This window comes from Uloborus diversus, chromosome 9 (assembly GCF_026930045.1).
Source record: "Uloborus diversus isolate 005 chromosome 9, Udiv.v.3.1, whole genome shotgun sequence".
NCBI lineage: Eukaryota > Metazoa > Arthropoda > Arachnida > Araneae > Uloboridae > Uloborus > Uloborus diversus.
The window spans coordinates 24,915,172-24,934,389 of NC_072739.1; the positions used below are offsets into that span (position 1 = coordinate 24,915,172).

Here is a 19,218-nt window from a genome sequence, read left to right on the forward strand (position 1 = left end):
AGCTAATGCATTGCAGAATAATTTTTCATCATTAAACTTTAATTTCCAAAGATTTGTAAAGGCGATTTTTTTTATGAAGCGTTCGCAGACCGCGGAAAATGTGCTACCGCTGGGCATCGAGCAATAAGAACTAAGTACGTCACGTGATTTCAGCTTGTTTTCATGCTCACCGTAGTTTTTAAGTACATCTCCTTTTCTTCTATTCTCCTAAGCTCCATTCTTTTGAGTGGAGTTGCCATGGTGCCGGTGAAATTTCGAACTGCGTGCGAAAAAGTGGCGAAAAATTAATCCAATTGTTTTCTTGTGTATTTAAAAATTTTTAATGTTTTGAAAGATGATAGCGGTAAGCTTCCTTCTTATATCAATTTCCCATTAAAATGTGTTTGTTGCTATCGAAAGATTATGGCCATTCAATTGTATTGCTTACTATTTCATTCTCCAGTGCTTTTGTCATTATGTTGTGAATCGAAAAACAAAAGTTCATGTGTGATTGTTGAATTTTACCTGACAGCTAAATTTTACTGCAACTTCCTTTCCGTTATTTTAACATTCGTAGTCAATGGCCAGTGCTAAGGAAATATTATTTTTGACTGAGTGAAGTCAGCTCAACCGATGTATGTGAAGATAGGCTACAATGATGGAATGAAGCAAACTTTTCTCTTTTTTTCTTATCCATAATTTTGCACTTATGATTATTATCAATCCTAATTCCCCTCCCCCTTTTAAATATTTTTAAAAATTTGATTCTTATTCAGGTGTTTAATTTGGTTCGTAACAATCTGAAATTTGTTTTTGTCTGTGCCAAGTAATCATAATTTTTAAACTGTCAGAAACCGATGAAAACCCAAAAACCAAAGTGATGAGGCTTAAAAAAATCATTGACGATTAATTTTATTCTTAAAGTAAATTTTCAGCATAATATAAATTCTCATTAAATTTCACATTGTGTCAAAAGTAATTTTTTGAAAAAGGTCCTTTTGTAATTGACTTCATTGATAGTAATTTGTTAAGTGCAACTTATGAAAGTTGTAAAGTATTAGAATATGAAAAAACTTAATAAAATGTTATAAATTATAGCACTCAACTCTACAGCAAACGTACCAGCACAGCAGCAAATTTAAACTATGCATAGCATGCGCATATGAGCCTATATTATCTAGGCTTGCCAGATTTCTGAAATTTCCAACCAGGACCCTGAAATCCCCCCCTCCATGGTTAGTATTGTTAGTATTCAAAAGGGTATTATTCACCTGTGGCTAATTTTTGGAGTGTAGTTCAGTTTATTCTCAATGCTATGAAAATGTTTTAAACACAGACATAAAACAGAGGTAACAAAAAAATGACACAACCAGATAAAATTTGAACATTTCACTTCTTAGATGTAGTATATTTACAATTCATTTTCAGCAGAAAAAACACTTTGAATGAGGATTAAAAAATGTAATACTATTTAAATATACTTTTCATTCTACAGGACTCTTTTAGAGTCTTGTTTGGTTTAAATCTTATAAAAATCCTCACTAACTAATCCGCTTTTAATTGTATAAGTTAACCCTGGAAAAGTCGCATTTCTTTTTGTTACGCTAGTGCTCGCGCTTCGGTCTTTTCCCAGCCATAGCGATCCGTGAGACGAAAGCAGAAGAAAGGAAGTGCCGGTGAGAAAATGACACCCAACTAGGGTGGCACGCTATTGGTCGAAATGACCAACATACATTTCTAAAAGTCATGCAACCTTGAAATATCGAAGAAAATTCTCAGAACTTAGTGTGGGGCTGGGGAGAGTCTGACCTTCAGCTACACAGATGGGCCCCATTATTAGAATAAGGGGTGGTGGGATAGAGCGAAATATCTGACAACGGGCGGGGAGTTGACCGAAGTGCGACTTCTTTAGGGTTAATGTTGCAAATGATCAATTAATTATCCAAAATAATCCTTCATGCTTAGTTATTTTTCAACCTTTTTGGTCATTTGTAATCAAATTCATCTTTTTTCGGGATGAAAGGTAGACCGGCCCGGGCATGGAGATTTTGTCTGAAAGCTGGGACTGTCCCGGTCAAAGTGGGACATCTGGCAAGTCTAATATTATCTACCTTTGCTGGAAATGCAGTATTTTAATACTTAAATTTTATATGCCAGCCCTGAAAATATTGGCACCTGATATTTGTTTAGAAAAGTATAAGTTCTCTCTATTCTGTTTAAAAATAGGATACTTCCACTAAAGTACAAGATTTCAGGGATGTCACCCGAATCGAAAGGATTGGAGCGCATTCACATATCCGTGGTTTGGGTCTTGAGGATACATTAGACCCTCGTGCGGTAAGTTATGATTTACTTTTTAATTTTTGGATGAATATATTTTAAAGCGTAAAATTTATATATTATATTCTACTTTAAATGTTATTATTCAACATTTGACTTTAGCATACATGGCAAATACTCCGGATTCTCTGAAGTATTATGGTAAAATCCAAAAAATATTAATTAACTGCAAATTAAAAAAAGGCTTATTTTTTTCCAGAGAAAATAAAATATGTTTGCGATGTAAATTTTAAACTTTGGTGTGATTAAAAAACAAAAAAAAAATCTTCGACAACTGCCAGAATAAGTGATTGCTTATAATTGTGGTAGCTATAACATTGGACAATGGTAGATGGAGAATTTCTCCACAAGGAACAATATTAGTACTTTGCAGCAATCCTGTACTTACCGCAGGAAATTTCTTCATATGGTTGCTCTTGTTTGTTTACCAACAATTATTTTTGAAATTCTTCTCATCTCTGCTTTAAAATTAAGTCAAATTTTAGTAATTTAAAATGGCTTATTTGGTATTACTAAAATAAGAACAGTAAAACCCCTCCTAACGGACACCCCTATTATATAGACATTTTTTAGTTCCCCGAATTCCAGTGCAAAAACATTAAACCCCTGTCCTGCGGACACCCCTCTATTACGGACAACAAAATTTGTCCCGTTAGTGTCCGCATTAGAGGGGTTTTACTGTAATACCCAATTTTATGTGTGTAATTGTGTTGTTAAAGGACTGTTACACTTCAAACCCTGCTGCACTGATTTGAAAATTTGAAATCATTTGAATCCAAGTTGATTCAAGAGACTTATAAAAATTATCATTAGTTTTCAGTGTCTTAAGTTAATGAAGATTTTTGAAAATAAAATTGGTCTGAAGAATTAACTAAAAGGACGTTTAGAAGATTGATAAAATACAGAAATCGGTGAATTTTCTTGTAAAAATTTTTTAAAAGTCCGAAAATTTGGGAATTTTTTCAAAATTAGTAGCTTATCCAGAAATTTCGGCTCCGATAATGTCTCGAAAGATAATTATTAAGTACTTTAATTTAATGTTGTATTTTTTTTCTGATTATTTCTTTTAATTTATTGTAAAGTTAATTTTAATTATTAATAAATTGTTTGTTGCAGATTTTATAAAAAAACTACCGGCTTTTACGAAATAAGATTTAGATTCTTTGTTTGTAAAGTAAAATATTTATTTAAAAAAATTCAAAAAAAGAAAAAAAGCTTAAATGTTTTGCTGTTCACCAGTAGTTTTAGGTAATGATTGCTGCATGTTTGAAGCTTCTTTTATTTTGAAAAATAATTTTGCAATTCAAACTTTTTTTCAGTCCTTTTAGTGATTGAAAAATTATTGTGTATCATATCAGATTTTTCAGTGGAAAAATTCACCAGTAGCTTTATATCATTATTGCTGCATGTTTGAAGCTTCTTTTATTTTGAAAAATAATTTTTCAATTCAAACTTTTTTCAGTATTTTTAGTGATTGAAAAATTATTGTGTGTCACATCAGGTTTTTGGGTGGAAAAATAATAATTGTTTATGTGTAAATAATTTTAATACCTCTATAGAAATTTTTTATAACATTTAGTGGAATCCAAGAAATATTTAAAAAAAAAAATAGATTTATAAATGTAGGTCCTTGATAGCAAAATATCTAAGTTCAAACTCTAATTACAGTTGACTCTGTTTAACGAATATCAAAGGACCACAAAAATCATCCTTAAGTATAACGCGTCCTTAAACAGAATGCTTCTAAAATTGCAGTGGAGCCTCCGGAACTATGAAAAGTGCTCTTTAAAAGGAGAAAATCATTAAACATAGCGTTGTTAAACAGAGAACCTACTGTATTTTCATGTGTATCACTAGTCCCTGTTGTATAAATTGTTTTTTCGTTATGATAGTAGCTCAGTTCGTTACATTTCAATTTGAGTTTTTAGAAACACATACCTATGTCCAAAGCATGTAACAGATGATTTCAATTTAATTTTCACAAAACACCAATTCAAATGTTCTTGTAAAAAATTATTGTTTTTCCCCGGGAAAAATTACATCCCGTGTGTCATGGAAAGCTAGGAGCAGAAGTCATGGAAAGTCGGAGAAAGATTGTGGATTTCAAGACTCGAAATGTAGCAGATACCCTGCAAGTAACAGTTTATTTTGAAAAAAATAATGAATTTCTTATGTCTTGATCATTTATTATGATAAATTCAATTTGTTTATTTTGAAACAAAAATTTGGAACATTACTAAACACAAAAGCAATATTTTGTAAATGATTTTATATATTTATTTATCAAAATGTGTGTTTTATTTATTTATTATTATTATTTTTTTGGGACTACAAAAAGAAAAAAAAATGTTTTGGACACAATTTCGTAACGTCTTAGTGTAAGGTTGTAATTCGTGGAAACTACGTTTTTTTCATAGCTGTTGGCAGCTCTGATATTATAATCAAATCCTTTTTTTTTGGGGGGGGGGAGGAGAGCAAATTCCCCCCTTCCCCAAGTAAAGTACATGTTTTAGCTGAATTCTTTTTCTTTTCGGTGGGGGTGGGGGACATGTTCTTTGTTCAGTAGTTTTAAGTAGATTTTAATTCAATTCTCTGTCTTTAATTTTCGCATTTGACCAAATTTCTAATGTGTATTTTGATTGAAGTATTTTTTCTTCTAAATAGAATTGGGATTTTTATCTTACTCTAATTGCAAGATCTATTTTATTTTTCTATTTGGGAGAGAGGGGGGGGGTGTAATTGTAATGCAGATTTTAAATTCTTTTTGCTTTGAATATTGAATAGTTGCATCTGCATTTCTCTGATTCACTACATGAAAGTGTTATGTTAGTTGCTACGTTAGTTTTTTGATGAAAAAATATATTATGAATTACTAAAGATTCTTCACCATTTCAGGTATGATAGGAATAAATTATTGAAAGTTAACGACATGCTGTTTAATTTTATTTTCAATGGCTGTGCTGCGATGTATGGCTTAAAAACATAAACAACCTCTAAAAAGTGAAATTTTGCAAGGTTTTTATGCTGTCAAAGTTCTGCATTTTGTATTATACATAGCGATTTTTCCCTTAAGCAACACCTGTTTATATATTATGTTCAATTTCTAAGCAAAAAAGTATAATATTTTAGTCAGGGCTTCATTTGCAACCAAACTGAGCACATGTACTTCCTATTTTTATGCCGACTTTTATGGTTATAAGGAAAAATTCGGGCTCATAATGAAGACATCTTTCAATATTTTTTTTTTCTTGCTGAAACCCCTGTAATCCATGAATTGCTCTTCTCCAGTTATGTCACGTTTTATCAACATTCATGCCCTTCTTTTTAGTTGTATGCAGGGTTGGCTTTCTGCCAGCAGAAACTAGTTTTTGCCGAGCCATTGGCAGAAATTGGCAAAAACTTAAAAATGTCTTTAATAACTCAAGTAATTAGTAAATGATATTTGTTTAAGTAAACTAAAAAATTAAACATCATTTCATCATTTTAAAAAATAAAATCCCATGCGAGTGCCCTTGATTTAGTTCAGAAAGGGAACTTTCCTATTGCAGAGGCTCGTAGTATTTGGATTAATTTAACAAAGGATAAAAAATCTTACAGGGGTGCTTAGGAAAGATTAGTGATCTACAGAATTAAACAGGCATTACTGATTGTAATTTGCTCACTTATATGCTTCCTCTAAATTGCTTGTGATTGAAATTGCTTCAAGAAGAAAGTGCCAGAATTTTACTTGCCTAAATTTTGTACCTAATGTCTCAGCTTTGGTACAAAATTTAGGCAAGTAAAATTCTGGCACTTTTCTCAAAACTTATTTTTCCAGTCAAATTTTTACCACACCCTCAGTTACTACATGGTGAACCAGTTATACAATAGATGAGAGTTTCACGAACATTGCTTGCTCCTTGATGCATTGTCTGCTAGCTCTTCTGTTTTAAGAATATTCTAAAATTTCTCATTTGTGCATAGTAAATTGAGAACCTGTTTAGATTTTTGAAACCACCTTTTCTAAGAGACAATTGCAATGTCCAAACAATGTAACATTTGATTTTGAACTGTGATAATTTTGTAATAAAATTATAGTACTTTGGTAAACAATTATTTTTTCCATGCATTTTCTATTGTATATCAAGAATTAATTTTCATTTTGTGAGTTTTTGCCAGTTTCTGCCATGCTGGTTTTAACTGGTTTCTACCAGTGGTTTTAACCACCTCGGCAGGAACTTGCCAACCCTGGTTGTATGTTAAAAACACTTTGTATTTATAGGTGTCCCAAGGTATGGTGGGTCAGTTGCCTGCTAGGAAAGCTGCAGGCTTGTTACTTGAAATGATAAAAGAAGCAAAAATTGCCGGGAGAGCTGTCTTAATTGCTGGACAGCCTGGAACTGGAAAAACAGCAATTGCTATGGGTAATTATTATGTATAATGTATGTTTGTGTTCTTAAAGATTGATCAGAAAGCATTTTTTCTCCGCGTGCCTTTATACAAAACGAAGTATGTTCGTAAAAGTAGGGTTAATGTATTAAAGTTCAAGTTTCAGTATGAAAGTCAATGTAACTTTAATTTCCAACTAATTAATTTGAACACTTGCTTCAAACTTGGTCCAAAACAGTGTTCTTAGAATATCAAGAAGAAAGATTTTGAAATTTTTTGTCTTACAGCTCTGTTAAATTATGAGAATTTCTCAACTGTACTTGATTTAGCTCAATAACAATCAAATTGCAGAGATTCATAAATTCTCATGAGTTGAAACTCCCCTAGATTACTGCTTAGTTCTTGAAAAATCCAAGGAAATAGCCCAGCATGACATTAAAATTCAAAGAGCCTTTTTCTTTCTTTTTTTTTGGGAATACTTCCTCTGAACTTAGTTCAGGCATTTGAATGTACTCTGCTCCTGTTGTATTTTATGAACGTTTATTAAAAGCACAACATAAACAGTTACAATCCTGAGCAAGAATCTGCAGTTAAACCATAGGAGACACTATTTATAGATTACACACAAGCATCAAGTTGCAGTTAAACCTGATATGCAAATCACATAAAACACTTTCCTTTTTTAGAATTTAAACATTAAAACTATATACACAAACAAACTCAAGTATTTACAGTTCAAACTATTTTACCAGTGCAACATACCTATCTGGTGGTCTAACAGTTCTTCCATATTTTGTTAAATAATATGTTGAGTTAATTCTGGAGCAATTGTTTAAATTTTTAACACCCGAATCGATATTTGAATCACTTGTTACATTTTCAGCATTAATAAAACCATCCATATCACAATCAAATCTATAACTGGGCTCATTATAGGAAGATCTTAAATGGCACCTATTTCACCTTACTACACAATTATTTTCTTGTTTCACCCAGTAACTCCCAGACTCTTTATCTGTTCTAATTATTTTATCTCTTTCCCATTCATTACCATTACGAATTAACACGTTTTGACCCTTATGAAGATCCTCAAGATTTTTAGAAGATTTATCACAATATAACTTACTTATTTGTTGCTTATTAATAATTTTATCCTGAACGTTACATTGTAATTCAGGTTTTAACAATTCTATACTTATTGGCAGTTTAGTACGATTTCTTTTACTTATTAGGGCTTGGGATGGGGAAAAATCTAAGCCTTTAATGGGTGTATTTCTGTATTCCATGAGCGGGACATATATACAGGGGCCAATCCAGGATTTTTATCTTACTACAGTAGAATACCTTTATAACGCCGACCTATACAACGCAATTCTCTATAAACTGCACAACTTTTCAGAAGTAAACAATAGGTTTTTAAGTTTAAAAAATCCCTTTGGTTTGCCTTGTTAACATAAAAATTGTTAGAAAAATTAAATTTTGAAACAGTTTTTAATCTTTCCAGCTTAATTCAAAGATTTTAAATGAAAATTAATATTCACAGTAAAGAAAAAATATCAGATGAGTCTTGAAAATGCAGTGGTTATGCAAACTATGAAGCTGGCAAAGGTGCAGGATAATTCACTTTCTTTTAATTGTAAAGCATATTTATTTGTGGAATGATTAGTTGTATAATTAGTGTTTTAATACTCATTGCAGATAGAACTAATTCTGAAGTGCTAATATATATATATATTCTGAATATTAGTTTGAAAATTTGTGAAATGACCTATATAATGCCAAAACCTGTATAACGCAAAAGGCTCGGGTCCCAAGGTATGCGTTATTACGGTCTTCTACTGTACCTATTTTTGTGAATATATTTAAAAGTCATCCTATTTTTGTGAATATATTTGATTCATTATACTTTTGGGAATATATTTAATCGTCATCCTATTTTAATGAACAATATTCACTGTTCTTTTTTTTAAACAGTAGAAGTTAAGTTACTTGATTCAAACAAAAAAATCATGCCATCTTTGTACTATTAAGACGTAAAAGAACTTATGTTGTCAACAATAATTATAAATTACTAAAAATATGTGAAAAGACTAATACTCAACAAAAAGGATGTAGAATCAACATACCTGAGAAAATGTGAAGACTATTTTTTTCCTTTCATAATTGCAAACAGCTTTAAATTTTCTACTCAATAAAAAAGATGAAAGAAGTGTTCTAGTTCGTTCTTGTATTTTTTTTTTTTCAATTTTGCACCACTGAATAGCTTGGATAGGACTACTTTTCAAATGAGACAGTTGAAAGAATAAAAATGTAGGTAAAATTAATCCAAATGCTATTTAAATGAGTTGGATAAAAAATTGGTTCATAAGGGCATGGAACTAAGGGTATCCTAGTATTAACCCTAGATTTTTTTTTCATTCTTTTTTAATGGTCTTGCCTTTTTTTTTTAAAGATTCAAATGATAAATAAAATTAATGTATGAAAAAAATAATTATGATAAAGCTGAGAGATAAATTTTTTAATCTGTCAACAGTCAAGCTAAAAATAATCACACTTGTAGCAATTAAAAAAAAAAAAAAAAAAACTTCTCACATATGCACAATTATTCGAGCCATGAAAAAATAATTTTATTCAAAAGAGGATCAAATCAGCTAAGTTCTGCAAATTTATAACTATGATATGGCTAAAAAAAAAAAAACTTTAAAAAATGATACTGCAATTTTCAGAACATTAAAAAACATTAAGTATTAGAGCAGTTTGCGCATAAGTTAATTTTTCTGGACCATTGAGTATGATATTCAAATGCCAGTTTAATGATTTTTGCAAAAGACTACTCCTTTGTTTTGTGCATATTAAATTCATCCTTGAAAACAATCTTTCTACACATGCTGTAGAAGAGGGAATGATTACACATAGGGTTAGCAACTTCATCATATTTGGAAATTCGTCCCAAATAGTCTATTTTTTCTCCAAAATAGATAATAAATCTGAAGGTGTAATTTTTTCCCCAAGGATTAGATTCACCTTTTCTTTTTCATTTTTTCTTATAAATAGCTTTGCATTCTCCCTATTTTCAATGGAAAAAGTCAGCCTAGCTTCTTCTATCTCTATTTCAAAGTTCTTCAATTCCTTTTTTGCTACTATTTCATCAATAAATGGTGCTGATTCTAATACTTGCCCTTGGAATTCAGCAATTTGCTTCTGTCCATAGTAAGAAATTAGATCAACCCATTTCTTTTCCATCAATTCTTTATGAAATAAATCATCTTTAGATTCTTCTGTGAAAACATCAAACGACAATAATAGTGATCCATTATTTATTTTTAATGCTTCTCTTACTTCTTTTTTAAAATCTTCAAAAAATGGATTAATAAAAGTTACCTTAAAGTCTAAAAGAACATCATCTGCAATGGAAAACTTCTGAGTTTTTCGTAGTTTGCGACTTAAGACTGTTCTTTCTTCTGCAAAAAGCAAAAACTCTTTGCTCTTACTAAAGAAAGTTGCTTTCTGCAAGTTGTTACAGAGATCCTCTGCCTCCTTTACAATTGTTTCAACTTTGCTTTGGATGCAGCTGAAGTTTATTCTGTCTTTTTTGGAGCCATAAATTTAATTTATCCACAATGCTTAAACGATCAGCCAAAAACAAAATTGTCAAAAAGACATCTGAGCACAACAACTGTTCTCTGACCCCTTTAACTTCTGGTTCTTTATTCTTCTCGAATATAGCATCGAGAGTTTCAACTATCTCTTTATACCTTATCCTCTTTATACCTGATGCTATCCTCTGACAGGCATGTCCATTAGGGTGGGCCGAAAAAACTTTTTTTGGAAATCTGGTTTTGGATAGTGCGGAAAAGTTGTTATATGGGCCCGTTATTACCCATAAAAAATTTCGCTAAATTTGTTTAATATTTAGCCGGCGCTATTTGACCTTGAAAAACTGAAAAAAAGGGCAAAAATGCACTTTTTTCAAAAAAAAAAAAAGAAAATGGGGGGAGGGGGGTTAAAAATAAAAACTTGAAGCTAGTTTCAGCAAACATTAGAAGTATCTGTCAGTGAATTAGTTGAAATCCTCAAAGACTTTTATACATTTCGTAGAATATTTAGCTACGCTCCTTTAAGACTGACACATGGGAAAAATGAAAAAAAAAATTTTTTTTAAAAGTAGTTTCAAAATAAGTAAATACTGAAATGTTACGCAATACGTCACTTAGAAAAAACAGTGAAAATTCAATCAATTTTATGCGACATTTGTTCGCCAATTTTAAAAAATGCATACACTTAAATAAAAAATAGTTACATAAGATGCTAATTTTTTAATCTTCGGTTCCAATTGTTTCTCCTGGATAATAAACGGCGCTCAACTGCTTCTATTATTGCTAAGATTATGTTATAACTATTTTATATATGTTTGACAAATAGAGCCCTTGAGTATTAAAAAAATGTGAATCCTCGGAAGTCTTTTAAACGGGAGCCTGACATTTCGAATGTCATTGCATTATTATCTTTGTTTTGGTATACAACACGACTGTTATGTAGAAACGCGCGAAAAAGAAAGTATTGCGAGCAAGCACAAGTAGTCTCTATTTGGACCTGGAAGAGATTTGTCTCCTCCCGATGCTTTATTTCTTCCAACATATGAGGACATTATCAGATGTTATCAAATCACTAAGATGCAAATAAAGGGAGAAGGAAGTAAGCAACCATCTTCAGCAAGTGTGGCCGCTGTAGTTGCAAAAAAAGTTATTGATATTTGCGGGCGTGCTTCCCTTCCCCTTGTTTTGATAAGAAGAGTGATTGCCATGATTTTATCTTATTATTCTAAATATAATAGCGCAACAAAAAATGCTAAAAATATAAAGACGCAACTTTTACAATCAAAGCTAGGCAAATTTAAAGCAGAGGAAACGACTTTGTTTGACATTTGTGCCTGCAAATGTGCAGATTTATATTCGTGTAATTGCAGAAAAAAAGCAAAAGTCCCTGATAGAGAAAAACAATTTATAATTGATCAAAGGACAGTAAGAAAAATGGCTATTGGAAAAGTGAATAAGGTAACAAATAATGCATATTTCGCTCATCCTGAACAGCTACTGTTGACAATGTTGTTTGACTCAAGAAAATGCATTCGGGAATTAGCTGTCGGGTGCATTCTGAACTCTAGAAATAAGAAGACGAAGAGCTCGGATGGTTACGATTTTTTAAGCGTCCTAAACTCAATTTTAAAGTTATTGATTATGCTGATTTAGTCCATTGGGCAAACTGTGTTGCAGCAGAGCCACCTCTTACAATGCATCTAAAAGACCAACAATTGAAAGAAATGTACAAAGAGCAGCCTACAGCTGTTTCGAGAAATTTCCCTGTTACACGGAAGCTGTGAAACGTTGTGTGAAACTAATAAACGAAGCTGCAATATAAGTTCGTGGTGAAACTGCACGAGATGGATACATTCCTGCCAAACTTCAAGCTAGGAAAGAGCTTCCATCATTTGATAACAAGAGACAATATTATTCCAAAAAATAATATTCATTATGCATGAGGTATTATAAATCAAATTTGGATATTTCTTTTTCAAAATTTTACTATCTTTATATGTAATTCTAGGAAATGTATGATATTATTGCGTGATAATAATTACTATGATTAATAGTGCTATTTAATTAATTAGTCTATGATTTAATTTTGAAAAATAATTTTCACAATGGTTTTTAAAAAAATTCAATATTTTTTCATTTTTCTCATATTTTTTGATGTCCGAAAGGAGCGGTTAAATGCTCATTAAAATTAATGAAACATTTTATGGGCTCGAACTGGCTCATTATATAACATTTTCGGTGCATTCCATCAAAATATTTGGAATTTAGTTTTTTAAAAAAAATTTCGACAAAAATGCATTTTTCTCATTTTTTTTCGGTTTTTTAGTGTCGAATAGCGCCGGCTAGATATTTTTTAATATCCAAGAAATTTTTTGTGAGTGCTAACTAGCTCATCACGCAACTTTTGCGCACTATCCAAAAGTTGATTTCGAAAAAAAAAATTTGCGGCTTATTTCGGCCCACCCTAATGTCCATGTGACAACCATCTGGTTGTTGATACTTTCAAGGATTCTAAGTTCTAAATATTTTCTTGGATATTCAGTAAATTACCGTCCATTAGCCAGGGCTAAAGCAGAAATACGTGAAATACACCGCCAGCTCAGTCATTTCCAGCCGAGGACTGCAGTTTCGTGCTTATTAGCACTCATCAGCCCGGCACAGGAAAGTGACTGAGCTGGAGATGGAAAACCTCATAAGGAAGCCAAGAGTGCATTCCATCTCCAGCTCAGTCACTTTCCTATGCCGGGCTGATGACTGCTAATAAGCACGAAACTGCAGTCTTCGGCTGGAAATGACTGAGCTGGCGGTGTATTTCACGTATTTTCTTGGATGTTTTTTATTATTATGTGATATTTTTGTGGACTGTAGTGGAACATTTTCCGCAATGAAATCAAGAGAACATCCATACACTTTAAATTAGAATACTTTTTAACAAATGTGTAAATATAAGAGCTAAACGATGGGTCCGACAATTAAAGTAAATGCAATGGGGTGAATATCACCTTATTCGACACTGTAAAGCAGCTATTTCACCACTTATGACATTAGCGTCATCTAAAGAAATAAACAGACACTTATTTAGGTCAATCCCTTTTGCAACCGTAAACTGCTCAATTGTCTGCATTGAAAGCAATTGTTTCAGATAAAGCTAGAACTCCAAGGCATATTTCTCTAATTTCACCATTTGGAATTTTGAGTTTGGCAATTAAGGCAAACACTCTCTCTGAGCTTTGTCTTTGCTCTCATCTGCAAATAATGCATATGCATCACTAGCTTTTAACATTGCCAGTGAGCTTTCTTCAACATATTATGATATAAAACCTAATAAATTCTGCACAGAAAAACGAGAAAGGTATGTTGCATTTTTTGTACATGTATCTAAGTGTAACTTTATGTCTGCATCTCCCAGATCACAGCCTAAAAATCTAACTTCACTTTCAAAATTATCTGAAAGGGCCCATTACTTGTGTACCATAAAATAAATAACTCTAATAAACTTCGTCATTATACTTCACAGCAGACTTTCTTGTCCATACTACGTCACGAGGCGCGGAAGAAAAGCTGAGTGAACAGCTCTATTCAGGGTTGCCGGGAGGAGAAAGTAAAGAGACATACAAGAAAGAGCCACATTTGGCGACATTTATCACTCCATTTGGCACGTACATGTGAATGAGATCTTTTCCCATAATAACGGTTGCACCTTCAAACTTTATTTTTTTATTTGTTCTTTTTAAACACCTATTCTGATTTTAAAAAGTAAAAACGTCTTTATTTAATTTTAAATATTTTAGCCAATGCATACTAATATTGGGGAATGGTTAAAAAAATATCAGGTCTCTATTAAGGCATATAAACTACTTATGATAAAAGATAAAGCATAATTTAAATTTTCCACATAATTTTGCATTTTTATAAGAAACATAAATTATTAAAGGTGGATCTTCTTACACTGCAAAAATGTATCCGCAACTCCAACGAACTGTAGGGGGCGAAGCAGCAATACCTCTTACAAACATCACCAGAAACATGTCAAAGTGTAAAGAATGTTTTTCTAAGATTTTTTTTTAACAGAATAATTGCTCTTAAATTTATTAAAAAATAAATTCACCAAAATAATTTAACACACATTAAAAAAAATTGTGTCCAGATAGTTGAAGCCATTATGGGAGCTTCTGCCATATACAGGAAAATACTTACATGACATGACGCCACACCAACCAACCAACTTTTGGAAAATAATGATTGTAAAGTTAGAATGAAACTTTTCCTATGCATTACCTTTCACACAAATTTAGGTTTCATTCAGATATTTATTTAAATATGGAAACGAAAATGTAAATCAAAAGATGATCATATTGTAGCTTTTAAAAAAGTAGGTTAACCAACAAAAAAATATTAAAACTATCTTTCAAATAGAAGATTGTTTTTTAATTGCAAAATGGATTAAGCTTTAATAATTTTTGGATAATTTCACGTAAAACTTAATTCCTAATGGTATGATTGATCAAGGGATCTAATCAATTTTAAATAATTTTTAGAATACTTTTTCCGTGTTGTGAATGCGGAAATTATTCAAAAAGGAATTTCAATCCATCCGAGAACACCCGGATGAGAAATTACTATAGGAACACCTGGATAGAAAAAGTTACCGGGAACACCGGAATATGATTGAAAAAGACACCTGGGATACCGGAATGATTGGTAAATGCTGAATATACAAAATTAGAAATGTATTTGGGGAACTTAAAAATCATTAATTCATACTCTGCACTTGTGCAAGGACGGGCATATCAGCTAGTTATAAAAGTATATCATAATATCAATAAATAGCTATTAAATAGCTTAAGAAGAAACACATTTTCTTCATGGTAGTTTTTTCTAAGGGGATATGTTGAATAAAATTACCAAGAATTTGGCAACTGTACTCCAGTCCAAAAAGTATAACCATAGAAATTAACTATTTATATTTACGTCAGTCACACTAAAAATTAAAAAAATACAAATGGGTTACTTAACTAATTAGGGAAATTCCATAAAACGCGATGTTAAATTATGATTCCATAATATGTTATACAAAATTTTTCAGTGAAAGTTAGAATTTCTAACAGTTAAAATATTTAAAATGTGACTATTTTATCTGTGCATGAGCAATAAATAAAAAAAATTCTGAATGAAAACACTTTTTAAAAATATATCTCAATGACTGACATAAGTGAAAGAGAAACTGAAGTTTGAACATGTATTACTGAAACCTAAAATTCACTGTTTAAAACTATTTTCACAACTTAAATACTTAATTGGAATGGTTAATTAACAATAACTTCTCTGTTTTTATCAAATTAATTTAGTAAAAACTGTCTAAATAATTATGTAAGACACAACAGTGTCAAACATAAGTAAAATTACTTCATTACTTCATCATATTATCTAAATAAGAAACTTAAACTTAGTATAAGGAACTTTCAGATGAAAACAGACCAGTCATGAAATGTATCAGTATTGTATTGAAACTAACAGTCGAAGCATTTTCTAACAAATTTAGTTTTTTTACATTCTATTATTCTTAAAAAAATATTAACATTTTAAAATTCGGCCAAATAAATATTTTGAGATAGATCATCATTAGAAAACACTTTATCAAACTGTTATTAAATTAAACAATTGGGTAATAAGTTCCAATGCTTTTTGAATTAATGGCGAGATATTAAATAGTAAAAACCTCGGTGTTGAGCATTATATCACCATTTATATGAAAGATAATGCAATATATATAAATGGGATTTAAAAGAAAGATTGCTTTTGGAACCCCGATTTAAAGACAAATTTTCTGTAAAAATATCAGGTCTATTTTCCAATAAATAAGCATTTAAATAAGTTGGTGACAGAGAATTTTTAACAAAATAAGCTGAACAAAGTTATTTTTAAAAATATAATCATTTTTATTCTTATCTGTTTAATAGGAAATAAACTGTTTTATAGCAGCAAACACATAAAATATCAGTTTAAAATTTAAACAAGTTTCATGCGTTGAGTAAAAAGAAGTAAAACCTGATTATGTAAACTTAATTAATTATTAAACTCTACAAACTGAAAATTAATTTTCCAGATGTTTTTTAATAAATTTTCTAATGTATTGGACAATTGAATTAACAATACAAAAACATGTTAAATAAACAGCATGTTTAAATAATCAAGAACAATAGAAAAAACAAACTATCAAAAATCAGGATACTTCCTAATTTTAAGTTCATTTTTATGTTATTCAAATTAATAATGTTTTAAAATTTCAACAGAAATATTTTGAGAAATTATAATTATTAGAGGCTATTATTTTAAATAGGTATGCTAAATGAGAGGATGAATTACATATTTCTCGACACAAAACAATAATTGATCTTTTACACAATATATTTCAATACTAAAATTTTCTGCAAATGCTGTTCCCACATTTATGTATATTATGTTATGGCGTTATAATCGTCATCTCCATCACTAGTGTCTTCTGAAGCTGTATCAGTAGACTCGGGATCAAAGTTTATAGTTAAGTTTTCCACTGTGTGATCACACATGTTATCTAATTCCCACATGCGCTGTTCTTCTTTAAGAACATGGTTAACACAGTTTTTCCAAGTATCGGGAGAAATGTTGCCTATGGCTTCTTGAGTGAGCAGTTCCACATCCTTTTGCTTAAAGGTTTTATTTTTGGCTGCTACTTCTCCCTTTACTACATTCCAGATATAATCACTCCACTCAATCACATCCACTCAATGGGATTGAGTTCACAGTGATATGGTGGTAATCGTAAGACTGTGTGTCCATGAAGTTGCGCTATATTATCAACTCAATACTCCTGGTACTTGTGCCGTACATTGGACACAAGGCATAAAAGTTCTGCTTTTATCTTGTCCCCTGAGAAATTAATGTTTTTCGAAGTTAACCATTGTTGGATTGCTTCTTTTTTTGTTGAAGAGTTGAGAATGTTTTCAACAAAAACACTGTGGTAAGAAGCGGTGTCCATTACTATAATGCTGTTTCTTTCGAGGTTAGGTAGGAGCTTCTCGGTGAACCACTTTTCACAATGGTCACCGTTCATCTCATTGTGGTAGTCACCACTACCTTTCTTTCCGGTGAACACGTCTGCAGCACCTTCAACAAATCCTTTCTCCGATCCAGCATGGGTGATGATCAATCTGGATCCCTTACCTGAAGGGACTTTTAATCCAGTCGTGAGACCTGACATGAAGACATCTTTTGGCCACTTTATGAAAGTGTCTTGCCACACTGATTCTTTAGTGTGGCCAAAATTTATCCACGTCTCATCAGTGTAGTAAATTGGCCTTTCCTCCTTTCAGTAGTGCCGAATCTGTCGCAGAAACTTTCTTCTCCACACTTGAATATCATCTCTTTCAATAAGCATGGAATCACGGGATCTTTTCCTAAACACAAATCCCAGATCCTTCATAATTCGTCTGGTTGAATCCACGGACATATTTGGAAGATAATTGTCTTCATTGATGGTATGCATTATCTTAGCAACCGTGGGAATTTCATTTCTTTTGAAGAACATGTGGACTTTTCTTCTAATAGCAGACAAGGTAAATTCATCAAATTTCTGGAGTCGGGTCTCCCTTTACCTATTCTTGAAGGTCGCTTTTTCCCTGGCGTTGAGAAAGATCCAGCAACACGATATTCCTTCATCATACGGATGACACTTTTTGAAGAAACGCCGGTTAGGTCAGAAGTTTTACGAAGAACTTCATTGACGGAATCGCTGGGCATCCACTCCTTCAACTTGTGAAATACATTCATGATAATCACCTTTTGGGAGCTTTTTCAAAGCACTGCCTTGCTTGTGAGGCTGAAAGACAAAGTTCGAGTCCAACTTAGGTGTAGATTGCATGGTTCTCCGAAGCTAATGCAGAAAAGCGTACTATTATAAAGCAAAGATTGACTTCATGATTCAAGTACTAAACGATATTTAAACAAATTTTAAGATTAAATACAGTATATATAACAGAAGATCAGATAGAAGTAAGAATGAGTCGCAAATCGCATGTAAACAAAACGATTCTGAATTCGCTAAATGGCGCCAAACATCAATTCCCCAAAACGCCAACTGTTTGTGAGCTCTCATTGGCTGGTGCTTTCGATTCCGAAGTGTGATAATACTCCTCGTTATGCATTCGTAAAATTTAAAATTAACAACATTATTTGAAAATTAGGACTAGTTAAAGCTACAAGTGATTGGATAGAGGTATCCTATATAGCACTTTTTTAATGAAAATCAGTCTTTAATCTCGAAATTCAGGCACCGCACTGGGAACTACTTCCTCTCTATACTCACAGCATATTTCTCCATGGACAAGAAACATTGCCGTTGAGTATAGTATAGCATTCTGTTTTTTTTTTCTTTTTCTTTGCACTCTTTTTCTTTTAAATTCTGAAAAACAGACACCTTAGAAACTTTCATCAAACTCACTGAATTTTGGTGCATTCTGCTTTTTTTGTGGGATTTCATAGATCGAGTAAGATGCCCTTTAAAATTTACACCAACTGTTGCCCAAGGTCCTTCCTTTGCAGAAATAACGGAGCAAATTTTGCACAAAAATCCTCCAGCTGAAGGGCTATAATATTTCCAACTTTTAGTTTTCTCATATTTTAAGACATTTGTCATAACAGTTTCGTAAGAATTGGTTGTTTTTTGCTTATTGCTACTTTGATCATTTGGGATAGTCGCATCATCAACAACATCACATTCATTGATGGCATTTGCACATTTTTCTATGATTTCAGTATGAGCCCCATTGTCAATACTCTCTCCATTATTTTCAAAGGGTCTTGAATTTTATTCACTTGAAGTAGCATTAATATCATTGTCAATAGACTTTTCTTCATTGTTTTCCAAGGGTTTTGAATTTCCTTCACTTAAAGTAGC

The 19,218-nt window shown here is 31.8% G+C and overlaps 1 protein-coding gene across 1 annotated transcript in view; it reads left to right on the plus strand.

Annotated features, from left to right (window-relative positions):
- The first annotated feature begins 219 nt into the window (after window positions 1-219).
- The window catches only part of LOC129229385 (ruvB-like 2), a 75,160-nt gene continuing 56,161 nt past the window's right edge, over window positions 220-19,218 (plus strand). Inside the window, exons 1-3 of the mRNA XM_054863681.1 lie at window positions 220-343; window positions 2,206-2,316; window positions 6,581-6,722. Of these exons, the coding sequence (XP_054719656.1) occupies window positions 335-343; window positions 2,206-2,316; window positions 6,581-6,722 (262 nt within the window). The 5' untranslated portion in view covers window positions 220-334. The remainder of the gene's footprint in view (window positions 344-2,205; window positions 2,317-6,580; window positions 6,723-19,218) is intronic.